The 15,213-nt window shown below is 38.7% G+C and overlaps 1 protein-coding gene across 1 annotated transcript in view; it reads right to left on the bottom strand.

Moving 5' to 3' along the window:
* Positions 1 to 11,403, bottom strand: part of ANGEL2 (angel homolog 2) — a 26,218-nt gene extending 14,815 nt beyond the window's left edge. Inside the window, exons 1-5 of the mRNA XM_007952664.1 lie at positions 11,345 to 11,403; positions 8,569 to 8,894; positions 3,936 to 4,192; positions 3,126 to 3,195; positions 565 to 986 (exon numbers count right to left, since the gene is read on the bottom strand). Of these exons, the coding sequence (XP_007950855.1) occupies positions 565 to 986; positions 3,126 to 3,195; positions 3,936 to 4,192; positions 8,569 to 8,894; positions 11,345 to 11,403 (1,134 nt within the window). The remainder of the gene's footprint in view (positions 1 to 564; positions 987 to 3,125; positions 3,196 to 3,935; positions 4,193 to 8,568; positions 8,895 to 11,344) is intronic.
* Between the last annotated feature and the right edge of the window lie 3,810 nt (positions 11,404 to 15,213).

Below are 15,213 nucleotides of genomic sequence, written 5' to 3'. Positions count from 1 at the left end.
CTTCTGATTAGCAGTCAAGTGCCTTAGGCACTATGCTAGTTAAATATACAGAAGATCAAATGATCTATTTTGGTTAAATATAAGCAGAGGAAATCACAATAAAAATAAAAACATGAGATAAATTATACTAAGTAAAGAACTATGTATCATTATGTAAAAAAAAAATTATGTAATAAGTATTAATTTACTATTTTAAAAAACCAAAGCATTATTTTAATGACAACATCCAGCACTCAAAATTCTATTCTGTTATCTTGTGAGTGGCCCCTTATTTGTGAAGTAGCCAAGTCTTTCGATTTTCTTCTCTTCCATGTGGGTTCTTTTTTTTTTCTTTTGCTGTCTGCTTATTTCTCCAAGCAGAATATAGCCATGGATAGATGAGAAAAATGGAATTCAATGAAGTGAGTATCATTACTGACTAGCAGTTGTGGAAAACCATTATAGCTTGGTAAACTGAGGCTACTGGACCAGTTGAAGTTATTGAACAGCCATATAATGACTATCCTTAAATTACAGTGAACAAAGCAACTAAGTCTACCCACTAATAATGAAGTGAGTACTTACCTTTCCTATGGCAAGTCCTTCATAATTCAATTTTCCTTCTTTTATAAAACTGTAGAGTGGAGAACCAGGAACGGAATTAAAGTCACCACACATAACAATAGGGCAGAAGCTGCCATCCTTTCGATGAGCAACACTGGAAATCTCTGCCAGTAGCATTGCCAACTGGGTCAGCTTAATATCCCCTCGCCTTGGATTATACAACAGATGAGTATTAGCTATACAGATTGCAGGAGAGGCAGCACATGGAATTTTGGGCTGCAAGAGCAACACTAATCCAACATTGTCTCTGTCCAATAGAGGAATATCAGGGCGGTAGAATTCCACTGGATTCACTGATAAGAGCGAAAATTTGGAATGTTTAAAGCAAATGGCACAGCCATCAGGTTTCCTTCCTGTCCTCATCTTGTATTCACAATGATAACCTATAAGAAACAAATGAATTTAAAAGAAGAGACTGTTATCTACCTAACTTACTTGGGAAAAAAGAGCTATTTTAATGTTTACCAAGGTTTGCTCTGCAAAACATTAGTTGTATAGATGTTGTTTGGGGAAAATTTCTCAGTTTTTCATGTGTTAATGTGCATTATCACTTTCTCTTTTCCATCCTACTAAAAGCCAGAGTCATGACAACAGTACTAAGACCTTATAACTTGTCTCCTCACCCTCCATCCTCCATATCTGATCTTTTCACCAGCAACTCTTCCCTCCTCACTCTGCTCCAACCACACTGGCCTCATCCCCTGCCTCCAACCTCAGGGCCCCCTTGCTATTTCCACTGCCTGGAATGTTCCAGGCATGGCTTGCTCCTTCACTTCCTTCAAGTCTGCTCAAATGTCACTTTCTCTACGAGCCCTTGTCTGATCATTGTTTAAAACAGAAACCTACCTTATTCTTGCTTTTCTCCAGGAAACTATGATAATAATATATGATTTACTTATTTAGTTTGTTTATTGTTAGTTTTTCTCCACTAGAATATACGCTCTCCAAGGGCAGAGATTTTGTTTTGCTCACTGCCATATCTCCACTGCCCAGCAAAGTATGGAATATAATACAGTACACACTCAGAAAATGTTTGCTGAATGAGTGAATAAGAAAGGGCAAAGTAGGCATTTCTCAAATTTACATGACCACAAATAATCTATTTTCTAGAGGGTATGTTTTCTACAACAAGTTTCAGCTTCTATCCATTACGTACTGGTAGACACTGGTGTTAAAACAGATTAAGTAGACAAAATGGTCCCTGACCTCATGGAGTTCACTCAGAATCTTAGATCCAGGGGTAGGCAGAGCAACATCTAGGAAAGGGGGTTACTGAGAGATTCTTGCACACCTTTGCATTTGAATTAAAAGTATATACCAATACAAAAATTTCTACTTGATATACTTCAATCTTTTCCTGATCTTTTAAAACAGGTAGCAAATTTTCAATTAAGATGTTGTTCAGGGCAAACATGGGTATATGGATGGATGGGATATGGTGGACAGGCTAAACGATTAGGTATGTCTACGAAACGGGGAATGTACCCAAGATCATATATAGGATTGGCAGACAATGGTCCTATAAGTTTATGTGAATGATCAGAATTCCCAAGTGTATAGTAGAGTTGACAAGGGGCAAGGTTGTGGTCACTGCTTGGTCACAGCCAGCTACCCAGAGGGACCGAGTAGTTGAACCTAAGGGCTTGGGACCATAGTTGCAGGGGATATCAAGCTCAATTGGCATAACATACTATACAAAACACTGTTCTACCTCCTACTTTGGCAAGTAGCGACTGGGATCTTAAAAGTAGCAAGATGCCATCTAGATGCAACAATGGGTCTCTCCTCGTCCTGAGCAAAGAAGAATGAAGAAAACCAAAATTCATGGAAACAATTAGTCCTAACAACTGGTACACCATCCCATCTGCAGCCTATACAACTGAGACCAGAAGAACTAGATGGTGCCCGGCTACCAGTCATCCACCTGGAAGGGGATCTATGTAGGAGATCCTTGGTAGACAGGGAGAACAATGTATAACAAAACTCAAAATCATTTGGAGGAAAAAAAAAGGGGGGTGGAGACCAGGTTTGCTCATCCAATAGAGCCTGGTGGAACCACTGAGATTATGGCCCCTAGCTGCCCTTTAGGTCTAGAATCGAACCCACACCTGTGGTTTTCAGCCAAACAAAATACAGGCATGTGAGTTAAACATTTACCTCAAGTAGATACACTCCTTGGAGAGAACAATCATGGGAGAAAGAAGGGCTGCTTATGCACAAGGAGACAGCTCAGGGGGCAGGAGTGTATGGAGGGATGGACACTGGGAAGAGGTAACTATGGGGAGGAAGTGGGAGGGGAGCTGTTGCATTGTGGTAAACTGTGGTCAATGACATAAGACAAAGTATATGTGAACTGCTGTGTGGAAAGTGAACGTGCTCTGTAAATCTTCACCCAAATCACAATAAAAAAAAAAAAAATGTTGTTCGGCCCAAATATGCCACAAATCTCTGTTAACAAGTTATGCTTTAATGCTTATAAATACATGAAAGTAAATTTGTCTAAAATAAAAATTACATTGTACCCAATGATTCCAAACTTGGCCTGATCTCTGATCCATAATGATCTTCTTGAACTTCTTGCAAACAAAGTACCTTGGAAGAAAAAAAATAACTTGAATTAAAACATAAATAGTCATGTAGATATGAATTTTTTGGTGCTTTCACCTTTAAAAATAGGCTTCTTAAATTTCAAACCTGATGACGGTTGAAATGAAAGACTTAAAATACTTTTTTCTTATTTGCAGAGCTACCAAACTCATGTTGCCAAATTTGATGACTCCAAAAACCCTGGCCTTCAAAGACATGGAGATCTCTTGCTATAAAAAAAATCAGTATTTTCCAAAGGAAATATTTTAAATTTACATGTCAGGCTGTTATCCCCAAATTTACATGTTCATTAGCATGCAATCCTTCCGGTTCTTTCTTTAAGAAGTTGATTTCTTTATATGTCATCATCTAGGTTAAATTTTAAATGAATTATTCAATTTAAAATCAAAGGAAATACTTACTGAATACTTCATGTTTCCAGTTCCTGTATCAAAACTGACCAATACTTAATATTTTTTGGATACTTTTTGAAAAGTCAGATGATTATTTATACTAATAACCATGAGCAAAAGGAGCTCTGGTGGCGCTGGGGGGAAAGCATTGGGCTGCCAACCAAAATGATTCCCTGGAGATACTTTGTTAAGCCTTGTTCCATCACTATTTTTAAGCCTCTTTTCTTCTTACTCCACAAACAAAAAGGTTAAACCATTTAGTTCACAAATGCACAAGTGAAACAATTCACCCTACTTTCTCCTGGGTGAAGACTTTTAGTATTTTACACTTACGTCTGCATCAAAGTGTTTAATTTCTCTCAGAATGTTGGGAAACCTAAAACTCCAGTGTAGTAATGGCCGCCGGCAGTGTCTGTAGAGGTGAGAATTGTCTTCTAATAAATCTTGTGAAAGTATATTATAGGATATCACTGAAAAGTCAAACTTGTTCTCATCGTCTTCACATTTGGGGTCAACATTTTTGTCTCCTAGGATCTTCGTGTTTTCTTTATTATCATTATATACATATTCCCAATGTCGTTCTATGGTGCCTGTCAAAATATATTGGAAAAATATAAAGAATTAATTAAAAAAGATCATTACTTTCCTATATATAGACATTTTCTTGCCTTTAAAAAACTCCTATAGGCAATGAATAGAATTTTCTTCCCTAGGAAATGGCAATACAGCATGAATATCTAGAAGTTCACTGAATTGGTTAAACAGACAGTAAAGTGATACACTAACAGACCAAGAGGATATAGCAAGTTATTCTGGAGGCTGAAAGTATGTGTTAATAAAACACAAAGGGATGGTGATTTCTTACTTCTTTATGATTAATTAGTAGCTCTGCCATAGGCATGGTTAGCAACTTTATAATCCTATTTGTACATCATAGTTCACTTTTCAATAAAATAATTTCATATCGTATTTAACCCCTATTAGTAAATAAGATCATCAAATGGTTAACTAGGATCCAAAAACAACTCTTAGCTTAGAATTATGGTGTAGACATTGATGAAGGGTATGTAATGGTAATCTCTGAAAACAGTTATTGTCTATAACACTAATGTGAAACAATGCAAATAAAATGAACAAAAGAAATCTTTTTAATGCTCACTAAAGCAAAAGTTAAATGTGATACAGTTACAGAATGCCAGTAAATGGTAATAGTTGACTGACCAACATAGCAGGAGCAAGGAGGAATATGTAATAGTTTATAGTCTGCAAAGAGATTATGTACCCTGTACATAATCACCTTGTACAAGTGATGAAAAGAGAATCAAAAGACTTGAAATTTTGCAACTATAGGCAATCTTCGATTCCGAAATGACCGCTATGTATATGTTTCAGTCTTTTCCTCTTCATCCCACCATGGACATGAAAAGAAAAAAGAGTGGGGGAAGTTTTAGAGAATCTATGAGCTTGAAAAATCCCTGGGTGGTACAAACGGTTTAAGTGCTGAACTACTAACCAAAGTTGGCAGTTCGAACTCACCCAGAGGTGTCTCAGAAGAAAAGCCTGATGAGCTGCTTCTGAAAGGTCACAGAATATTGAAGACCCTATTCAGTGCAAGTTCTGCTTTACACATATAGGGTCCCTGTGAGTCCAAATTGACTCAACAGCAACAGTTTTTAACTGGTTTATGAGCTTAAGAGAAGTAGAAAATAAGAAATGGGAAGAATTTAGGGAAATGGATCTGCCAATGATTAGACTAAAACAATCTCAGCCTCAGAATATCTCCTTCCATCTTGCATGCAAGTTTTCACTGATTGAACTACAATGCCTAAAATTCTACCAGTTAAAAATTGAGGTTAAAATATTCTATACATTTGTACCTGGTGGAAAAAGACTGAAAGGAAATATTCCAGTATTTTAAAGTAGTTATCTCTGAGTGGTAGAATCTGGGAAGATTTTTTCAAATCTCCTACAATGACAATACTTACAATCAGAATATCAGTACACTATATATAAAAATACAAATGAAGTAAAAATTTAAAAATACCTTCTAGAAAATTAACCAGATTGTCTTCCTTAATAACTAATATTAAGACTAGTATCTACTGCATTGAGGATATAGAAATTTTGACCAGAGGATAGAAGAGGAAGATAATTTTTATGAATAGTGAGGTCTGGATGGGACAAGGGAGTGAGAGGATTATGATGCCATGAAGGTACTGGGAACCTGAAGAGAAGGGTGAAGAAAAGAAGGTGGAAGGAAACCAAACTAACATAAACAAAAACCTTCAACTATTTTGAGATTCTACTTGGAGCTTATCCTATTCCCAAGAGAGGGTAGGAGACTATCCTTGCCTGTCTTTTACTGAATATGGAGAATCCTACACCTAGAGCCCAGAACCAAGCCTATCTGTACTAGCTCCATGGAGCTACTTTTTAAAATTTATCACATAGCTTCCATTGGGGAAACAAAACTGATTATCAACTAGAACACTGTTTATTCATAGATTGGGGGCTATCTATAAGGTTTTAGACCTTATAAATAAAAAATTCCTCATCTGTGTACAACACAATCATGCAAACAAAATGTTAGCCTATCATCATAAATCATTTTATCACTGTATTGGTGTCATTACCACATTAAAATATGAAAGATGGGTCTAAAAACCTTCTTCATATTTTCTTGCAAAATACATATAGGTAATAGCATATAAATGCATTAATATTTTTCTAGTCCTGGCAATTAAGAGTTTATAAACCAATCTCACTTTTAAACAACTGGGAGTATCAGGTTCTCTAATTAAAACAGTGGCTTTCAAACTTCTAGACCTTGTAGAACCCTTTACAATCCATTTTCATGTCATTAAACACCAACTCCTGGTAGCTGGGGCTGGGGCTAGGGCTGGAATGACAGGGTAAACACATATTTTATCCTGACCACATTGCTTTAATAAACTTACAGAAACATGTTCAAAGGTTAGGGTTCCATGAAGACAATTTGAAAACCACTGATAAAGTGGACAGTCTTTGGTCTTCATATATTTCACAATATAAATTCACACTACAAAAGCTTATATACCTTCCATGTCAGGAGGCACAAGGTGATCACAGCAGAGAAGACAGATGAATCAAAGAAAGTAAGCATAGGCCTGATTGGGTTTTTAGGGTGCCTAATTAAAAGGTCATAATTGTATCACACAAATCCTTCAAACAGCACTTTAAAAGTGATAGGCAAGTTAGCAATGCTGTTCTCTTGATTGAAAAGTATTAGTGAAATATCGGAAGTCACAAATATGGTTTAACGAAGAGCACTTTTCTTATTCACATCACCTAGGAAGAATGGACATATAAAGAGTCAGGTTGCAATCAAGGTTTATCAGTATGTAAATGTAACTCCCCATCCATTAAAGGGAAAACAACATAATTTTCTGAGTACCTAATATAAAGCCAACAATGTGGTAACCACCTTGACATATTTTATTCTCAATAGACTTTCACGTAGGTTTTATTTTATATTAGGAAACCATGGAGCAAGAAGTTAAGTCACCTGCCTAAATTCAAATAATTATGGTGGTGCTGAAATGACAGCAGTGGTTCCTAAACCCATGCTCATGCCACTATGCCACAGCTCCATCTGAGAGCACGCCACATTTATGAAAGGTTAAATAAGAGGACTGTGCTGACCTGATGAACAGTAAATATATGAATGAATTAGAATCTGATATTGTCATATAGCACTAGGTTTATAGATGGTGGATTACTCTAAGAAACCTAGTTTTAATGCCTCAATACACCTTTCATTCATTCAAACAAATATTTCTTGTTAATCTACATAGAGGCCCTTGGGTGGTGTACTTATGTGATGTGGCTAAGTACTAAACAAAACCATTTTCAATTTTGGGTGCTGAAAATTTCTACCTAAATGTGTTTGATTTTTCTAAGTAGGTGCTTTGTAACTGTGCAGCAATAAATTATGGATTTATTTCAACATTAGTTTAACAAATCTGACCAGAACTAAGTTGAACCTTACACATAGTCCACTTTCTGCTAAAATGAAGGCAGACATATCCTGAAGATCAGTAACTAACTCCTCTAGCTCTGACTTCCAGGTGAGACTCGCTCTGAATTCCTTCCGTTGACAAACTATTGTGTCAGCTCCCCACAAGTGAACACCTACACTGCCTACTTTCCATAATCTTCAGGGACCTTACCTTCACTAAAGCTCAATAAGAAAGCAATTCCAAATTCTACCTAAAAAATTCATTTATATCTCCTGTGGGAGAGAGGGTTGGCAGCACAAAGGAAGTCTACCAAATTGTTTAGCGTAAAAAGAATATGAGGAAACAGAAGTAATCAAAACATTTAGAAAAAACTGTTTCTCAAACTTAAACTCAATGTGGTTCCCTTTTCAGAGATAAATTAAGAAAATAAAAGATAAAATAAGATCTCATTTTGGGAAACAGTGATTTAAGAAACTAAAATCTTATTCTATAAGAAAGCATCTTTCATTTATAGTTGTTTCTATTTTTTTAAAAAGTTATTTTCTCTAAGTTTTTAAAAAATTAGCATTAAAAATGAAAACACAAGATCATATTCTTTTATAGATCTGTGTGACTCTGGAGTATATCCACCAATTTCTAGGAAGGACCTTAGTTTCAAAAATACTGTGTTTGAAAATGTGTCTTCAATGAAACTAATTTACTGTTTTTAATCTTTTTCTCCATTCTTTTCCAAGCTTATTTCTACTGTCAAGTCACTTCTATTTTTACTGGAGTAATACACAATTCATTGAAGAGACAATTAAAGACTTCATTTAAAGCAGAACTAATTTTTTTCGTAATAGAAATCTACCACCTAAAAACAAACATCAAAAGCATCTCTAAAATAGGCAGGAGGTTTTCTTAAGGAAAGTTTCAACCTAGTCTATCACTTATGCCTGTTTCTGCACCAAGATCAATGTCACCTTTACCTTGGTGTTTTCTCCGTTTTGATGAAGGCTGATCTCCCTCAGAGTTCATGCTGTAACTAGAGAGATGAATCAAAGATGTCTGGCTCAGGTGGTCAGGTCTCCAGTTCAAGTACTGAAACTGAGTTCTAGACTCAAACAAACAAGCTGGTCTCCAATTTAGTGAAAAATGCCTACTACTGAAGTATGGATAAGGAGCACGATAATAATGTCCAGGCCACCTCATACAACTAGAAATATGTCTGTTCCAGCAACACCTCTGCAGATTCTCCCACGGTGTAGTCCAGTCTCTGCCCAGACTCTTCACATGATGGGGTAACATGGGGTATCTAAAAGAAATAAATACACTCCTTGAGGCACCACTTTTTGTTCTGCTATACATAAACTCTAAGTCTCATGCTTCCTCAAGGGTAAATAATGCCATTTAAAATCTACCTGTGAAGGATAAGTGAAAAAACACCCATGGTTTAACTATTAGCAGTAATATCTAAATACTCTCTTCTTAACAATCATGAATAGTATTCTCAATACTTAACCTAGAATACCACCCAGGCTCCCCAAACACCACATACCCTTCCAAAAGTCCACAGTTCAACTGAGAGATGAATCAACCATCAAACTGGTATTCAGAGCAGCTTTCTAGCACCTAATAAAACTCAATGAAAAAATAAAATCCACAACAAACAAATCAAATATGGAACACATAGCTGACTACAATTACAGTGACTCTACCACAACTTGGATTTAGAGTAAAAACACGTTTATTATACCAAGGCTAGATTTTTCCAAACATCTGTATATCTAAGAAACCAAATACTCATCACAGCCTCACAAAACTACTTTCTCTTGCTAATCAGTGGGTGGATAATTTATTTTTCCATTCTTTATCAAACAATCAAAACCACGCTTCACCTTGGGAAAAAGATTACTTAGGAGGACTTCACCAACACTACAAATCCATTTGCATCAATTTAACCCATCATCCAAAGTAGCTTCAAAGTAGTGTTGCCAAACTCATTTAAGAAATAACGCAACTTAAGTGCCATGTTCTTCATATTCCACTATTCTGACAAAATGCCAGGGTCCAAAGAAACACTTTTATCCTTTCCTCCAGAATTCATTAAAGGTATATTTGTAAGATAGTGTCAATAATGCCCACTTCCAACCACTAAAAACTGCATTTACTGTTATTTTTGTTTTCATTTTAACAGCATTTAAAATTTTTATTATAAATGTTTGCAGTTCATGCATTCTCAAATTGTTCTCTAAACTGAACTGAAAATCTTTCAAGGCAACACATGGGAAGCCATTCCTGCTTTGAGACAACTCTAAAAGATATAGATTTGGGCATTTGCTCTATCCTAATAAGCCACTGTATTGAAATTAAGGGCTTCTAGTACACTTTTCTCTACATTTGTTGTCATTTATACAGATGTTGAGATGCCTTGGTGGCGCACTAAGCTGCTAACCTAAAAGGTCTGCAGTTGGAACCCACCAGGAAAGTTGTGGCAGTCTGCTTCTAGAAAGAGTTACACAGTCTTGGAAACCCTTCAGGGCAGTTCTACTCTGTCCTACAGGGTCGCTATGAGTAGCAACTGACTGGATGGTAGTGGGTTTGGTTTTCCGTATACAGATATCATTTTCGCTTAAGACAATGAGCTCTTTCAGGCCCAGAGTCTTTTTATTCATCTTAATCCCACTCTCTTCCCAAGTGCCTAGCGCATGCCTGGCACACAGCTGGTACTCAGGATACATTATTGAACTGAATTACCATTAAGTTCCAGATCTATAGTAGTTAAAGGCAATCAATCCCCGTGGCCTTATACAGTGCTGTGCTTCCCAAGAAGGAGCTCTTGTGGCCTAGTGGATAAGGCATTTGGCTGCTAACCAGGTCAGTGGTTCAAACCCGCCAGCCGCTCCGCGGGAGGAAGATGGGGCGACATACTTCCCTAAAGATATACAGCCTCGAACACCCAATGCGGGTCACTGTGAGTCCGAATGGACTTGTTGACAGCAAGTTTGGTTTCGTTTTAGTGCTTCCCAAGTGTGGTACAACAGCCGGTTTTATATGTTCACAAACTTTTTGATTTTTAATACCCAAGAACTTATTTTAAAGTGTACTGGGCGGGAGGGAAGGGGGGAGCCAAAACCATAACCAGTACATCAAGCTCAAGATTTCGCGGAGACTGCTTAACCGCTTAACGTATTTAAGTGGTTTTTTTTTTTTTTTTACAAAACAACAGTACAACAGAAAAATATCCAGTAAATAATAATAGTACAAGTGGAGTGAGAATTTGGTCATGATCGTAAAGATTATTATACAAGTGACTTAAGTTTAAGGGATACTAACACACCAACAAACAACAAACCTCTGGACGAATGTGCAACACACGGGGTGGCCTCAGCAGCCGGTCAGCCCCAGGCCCGGTGCTGCATGGCCTGGGGAGGAAGCCGTGCACTAGGAAACTGAGGTTGGCTTTGGGGTTGGCTCGGGAATACAAGCCCAGGTCCAAACCAAAGCAGGGTCAGGGAAGGACTAGTTCGGCCAGCGGCCGATAAGCTCTGCGCGCAAGTGCCCGGGCCTGAGTTCTAGCCTTGGCCCAGCGTTCTTCCAGCTGCGCGCTGGGCTTCCTTATCCCTCAGGGTCTCCGGAGGCTCGTCCCGGCGACACTGCCACGACCCTCTTCCTCCCCCAGACCGCCCCGCCCAGCCCCGCCTCGGATTAACTCGAGCCACCCTCCCGGTCACCCAGCTCCTCCCGCCACCCAGTCCTACTGACCGGCCTCGCCCCACCACACAGCGGCCGTAGCCCCTCCTCACACAGCGCCAAGCTTCCATCTTCCCCCTCCGCTTGCTTCCAATTCTCAAGCCCTGGCTCAACCTCAGCCTCTATATCAAATTCGGCCGCTGAAAGCACCAGGGAGTCCCCATCACTCCACGTCGGACTCTCGGCCCAATTGCAAAGCATGCTGGGAGGTTCAGTCCCGCCTGTAGCCGAGTCCCCATCTTGCGCGGCGAGATCACTGAAATGCCTTAACTGCGAATTGTTTTCAGTGAACATGCGCAGAGTATGTGAAGCTTGAACAGCCATTTCGGGGTAGGGCAAAACATCCATCTAAGATTTAAAGAAACAGAAAGAAATAATGTGAAGGTTCAACAATTTTACTAAGACTTAGGGGCAAGTATGGAGAGGAGCTCTGATGGCGTAGTGGTTAAGGCATCAGGCTACTTCCCAAAAGGTCGGTGGTTCTACCCCACCAGCCGTTCTTTGGAAGACAGAGCAGGCAGTCTGCTTCTGTCAAGATTGTTGTTGTTGTTTGCCATCCAGTCGGCCCCAACTCATAGCAACCCCTCCTTGGGTTTCCGAGGCAGTATCACTACGGAAGTAGGAATGCCCAACCTAGTAGCCTTGAAAACCCGATGGGGGCTTGCTATGAGCTGGAATCGACGGATGGCAGTGAATTTTTGAGTTTAGGGGCATATACACAGTGTTACTGTATGACAGATAAGAGGAAAATAATTATTTTAGAGTATTTTTATGATGTACTTTGGGAGATTCCACAAACTGGGACATTACCTTTCTCCGAGTTCCAATGAAACTGTGTGGTTTTTTGCAATTCATTTTGCAGGAACTTAGCATCAGAGCTCAGTTGTGTTTTAACTTTTAATTGTGATTTGGGTGAAATTTTACAAAGCAGATTCTTTTTACATTGAACAGTTGATACACAATTTGTTTAGCGACACTGATTACAATCCCCACAATGTAATAGCTCCCTTCCCTCCTCCGCCCTGTTGTTCCCTTTCCTTTGTCCTTCTTATTTATGCATTCCTGCCTGCCTAGCTGTCTCCCTGTGCAAGTGCTGCCCTTCTGATCTCCAGTGATTGACTGTTCTAAGTTGTGCTTCTCTCTGGTGCAGCCGTTCAGCTGGTAGGCTGTGGATTGTTTGGCTGAGTTAAGCCACTGGAGTGAGTCCAGTTCCAGACCCTAGGGTAACTCAGGGCCATAGTTTCACCAGTCCCTATCTGACCAGTAATACTGGTCTTTTTTAAGGTTTTGAATTTTGTTCCACATCTTTTCACTCACTCTATCTAGGATCTCGGTTTTTGATCCCTTTTTGAGTTATTGGCTGTGGTAGCTAGGCACCATCTGGTTCTGCTCTCTGGGTGAAGTAGGCTGAGGTTCCTCTAATCCATTAGTCCTTGGACTAATTATTTCCATATGTCTTTGATTTTCTTCACTCTTCTTTGCAACAGAAGGAGAGACCAACAGTTACATCTTAGATGGCTGCTCACAAATTTTTAAGACCCTGGTAGATACTCACCTAAGTAGTATGTAGAATAATGTGTACTGTGTTGTGCCAATTGAGCTTGATGTCCCCGGTGATCATTGTCCAGAGTCCACAGGCCTAGCTACTCAAGCACTCAAGGTGCTTGGTTATGGTTAAGAAGTTATCCTAACTTTGTCCACTGTTAGCCAACAGAGCTAACTTTTGTTGTTGCTGGTAAGACTATAGGGAGCTCTGGTGGCATAGTGCCTAAGGCGTTTGACTGCTAACCAGAAGGCTGGAGATTCAAACCCACCAGCTACTCTGGGAAGGAAGGTTGGGCAATCTACTTCTGTAGTGATACTGCCTCGAAAATCCAAGGAGGGGCAACTATGAGTTGGGTCCGACTTGACGGCAGTGAGTTTGTTTTTTGGTGGTTAAAACTTTATAGTGCTAAAATATACATAACAAACAGTTGCCCTTTAAGTGTACAATTCAGTGACATTAATTATATATACCATAGTGTGCAACTGTGCTGTTCTTGTATGCCCTCCAGTTGATTCCCACTCAGTAGAACTGCCCCCATAGAGTTTCCTAGGGTGTAATCTTTATTGGAGTTGCTCCACAATTTTTTCTCCAGCAAAGAGACTGGTACCTTCAATCTGTTAGCAGCAGAACTCTTACCCATTGCACCCCAGAGTTCCTTTGTGCTACTATAACCAGTATCTGTTTCAAAAGTTTTTCATTACCCCAAACAGAAACTTCAGTACCCCTTAAGGTATAATCTCTTTTCTCCTTTCCTTTAGCTTCTGGATATTTCATATAAGTGGAACCATACAATATTTGTCCTTTTGTGTCTGATTTATTCACTTAGCACGCTTTCAAGGTTCATCCATCTCGCAGCATGTATCAGAACTTCGTTTTTCTTTATGGCTAAAAAAATATTCCATTGTATGCACCACATTTTGTTTATCCATTCATTTGTTGATTTCTACTTGGGTTGTTTCTATTTTTTAGCTATTATGAATGATGCTGCAATGAATATTGGTGTTGAAGTATGTGATTCTTTGATTTTAAGTCTTGTGAGTATGTGTCTAAAAGTAGAATTGCTGGGTCAAATGGGAATTCTATGTTTAATTTTTTGAGGAATTGCCAGACTGTTTTCCATAGCAGTTACATTTTACATTTCCAGTAACAATGCAAGATGGTTCAAATTTCCTTACAATCTCTCCAACACGTGTCTTGTTTTCTCCATTTTTCTGATATTACCTGTCCTGTGAAGGTAATATCTCGTTGTGATTTTGATGTGCATTTTCCTAAATGACTAATGTCATTGAGTGTTTGTTCATATGCTTGTTACCCATTTGTATATTTTCTTTGGGGAAATGTCTGTTCAAGTCCTTCACCCATTTTGTAATTGGGTAGTTTGTCTTTTTGCTGTTGAGTTGTAGGAATTCTTCATATTAAACCTTTGTCTTAGGTATCTCTGAGCATGTACTGTAAGTCTAAATGTCATTCCTTTGTGGCTAATCTGCCTATTCTCTTGTTAGGTTTTGAGATCTACACTGCAGACATGGATCTTTTCATTTTTTTCTGATCAACCCTCAGTGTGTACTTTCATTCAAAGATTAATTTCTTTGTTAATTTTGGAAAATATTAACCGACTATCTCTGTGACTATTGTTTTCACTATATCCTCCATTATTTTCTTCTGAAACTCCTATTAGATCACTATTAAAGACTCAAATCTTTTGCTTCTTAACTATTCTTAACCACTTTTCCTCCTCCTTCCATTTCTCCTCTTTGTGCTTCCTTCTCCTGTGTTTCTGTGCTGAAATCTGTATGAATTACTCTATTCTGCTAATTGCTAAGAGAGACAAACTTGTCTGTCGGTTTGTCCTACTGTGGTGACATGTTGCTATGAGTCTTGAGGCTGTGCCACTGGTGTTGCAAACCCAGTGGGATGCACCTGTTGCACAGGTCTCAGCCCAGCTTGCAGACTGAGACACACTATGAAGAAGGAGGAGGCCATCCACTTCTCAACGAATTGGCCAGGGAAAACCTTATAAATAGCAGAGAAACACTGTCTGATACATTACTGAGCAACTTTATGAATAGTCCAGAAACATTGTCTAATACAGAAGAGGAAAATGAGTCACTTAGCTTAGAAAGCTCTCAAAGTAGGACTGGGCAAGAGCTGCATGATCAGAGTAAAACCAGCCTTACTCAAATGGATGAGGTAAAGCTTTTGAGACCTCCATTTGCTGATGTGGCACCACTCAAATTGATGAGAAACAGCTGCAAACTTCCATTAATAATTGGGACAAGGAATGTACGAAGTATGAATCTAGGAAAATTGGAAGTTGTCAAAAATGAAATGGAAC

Source organism: Orycteropus afer, unplaced genomic scaffold (genome assembly GCF_000298275.1).
Source record: "Orycteropus afer afer isolate SDZICR_OR568_19922 unplaced genomic scaffold, OryAfe1.0 scaffold00013, whole genome shotgun sequence".
In the NCBI taxonomy this organism is placed as follows: domain Eukaryota; kingdom Metazoa; phylum Chordata; class Mammalia; order Tubulidentata; family Orycteropodidae; genus Orycteropus; species Orycteropus afer.
Note: the sequence above shows the minus strand (reverse complement) of the source record. Positions and strands in the feature narration are given on the sequence as shown.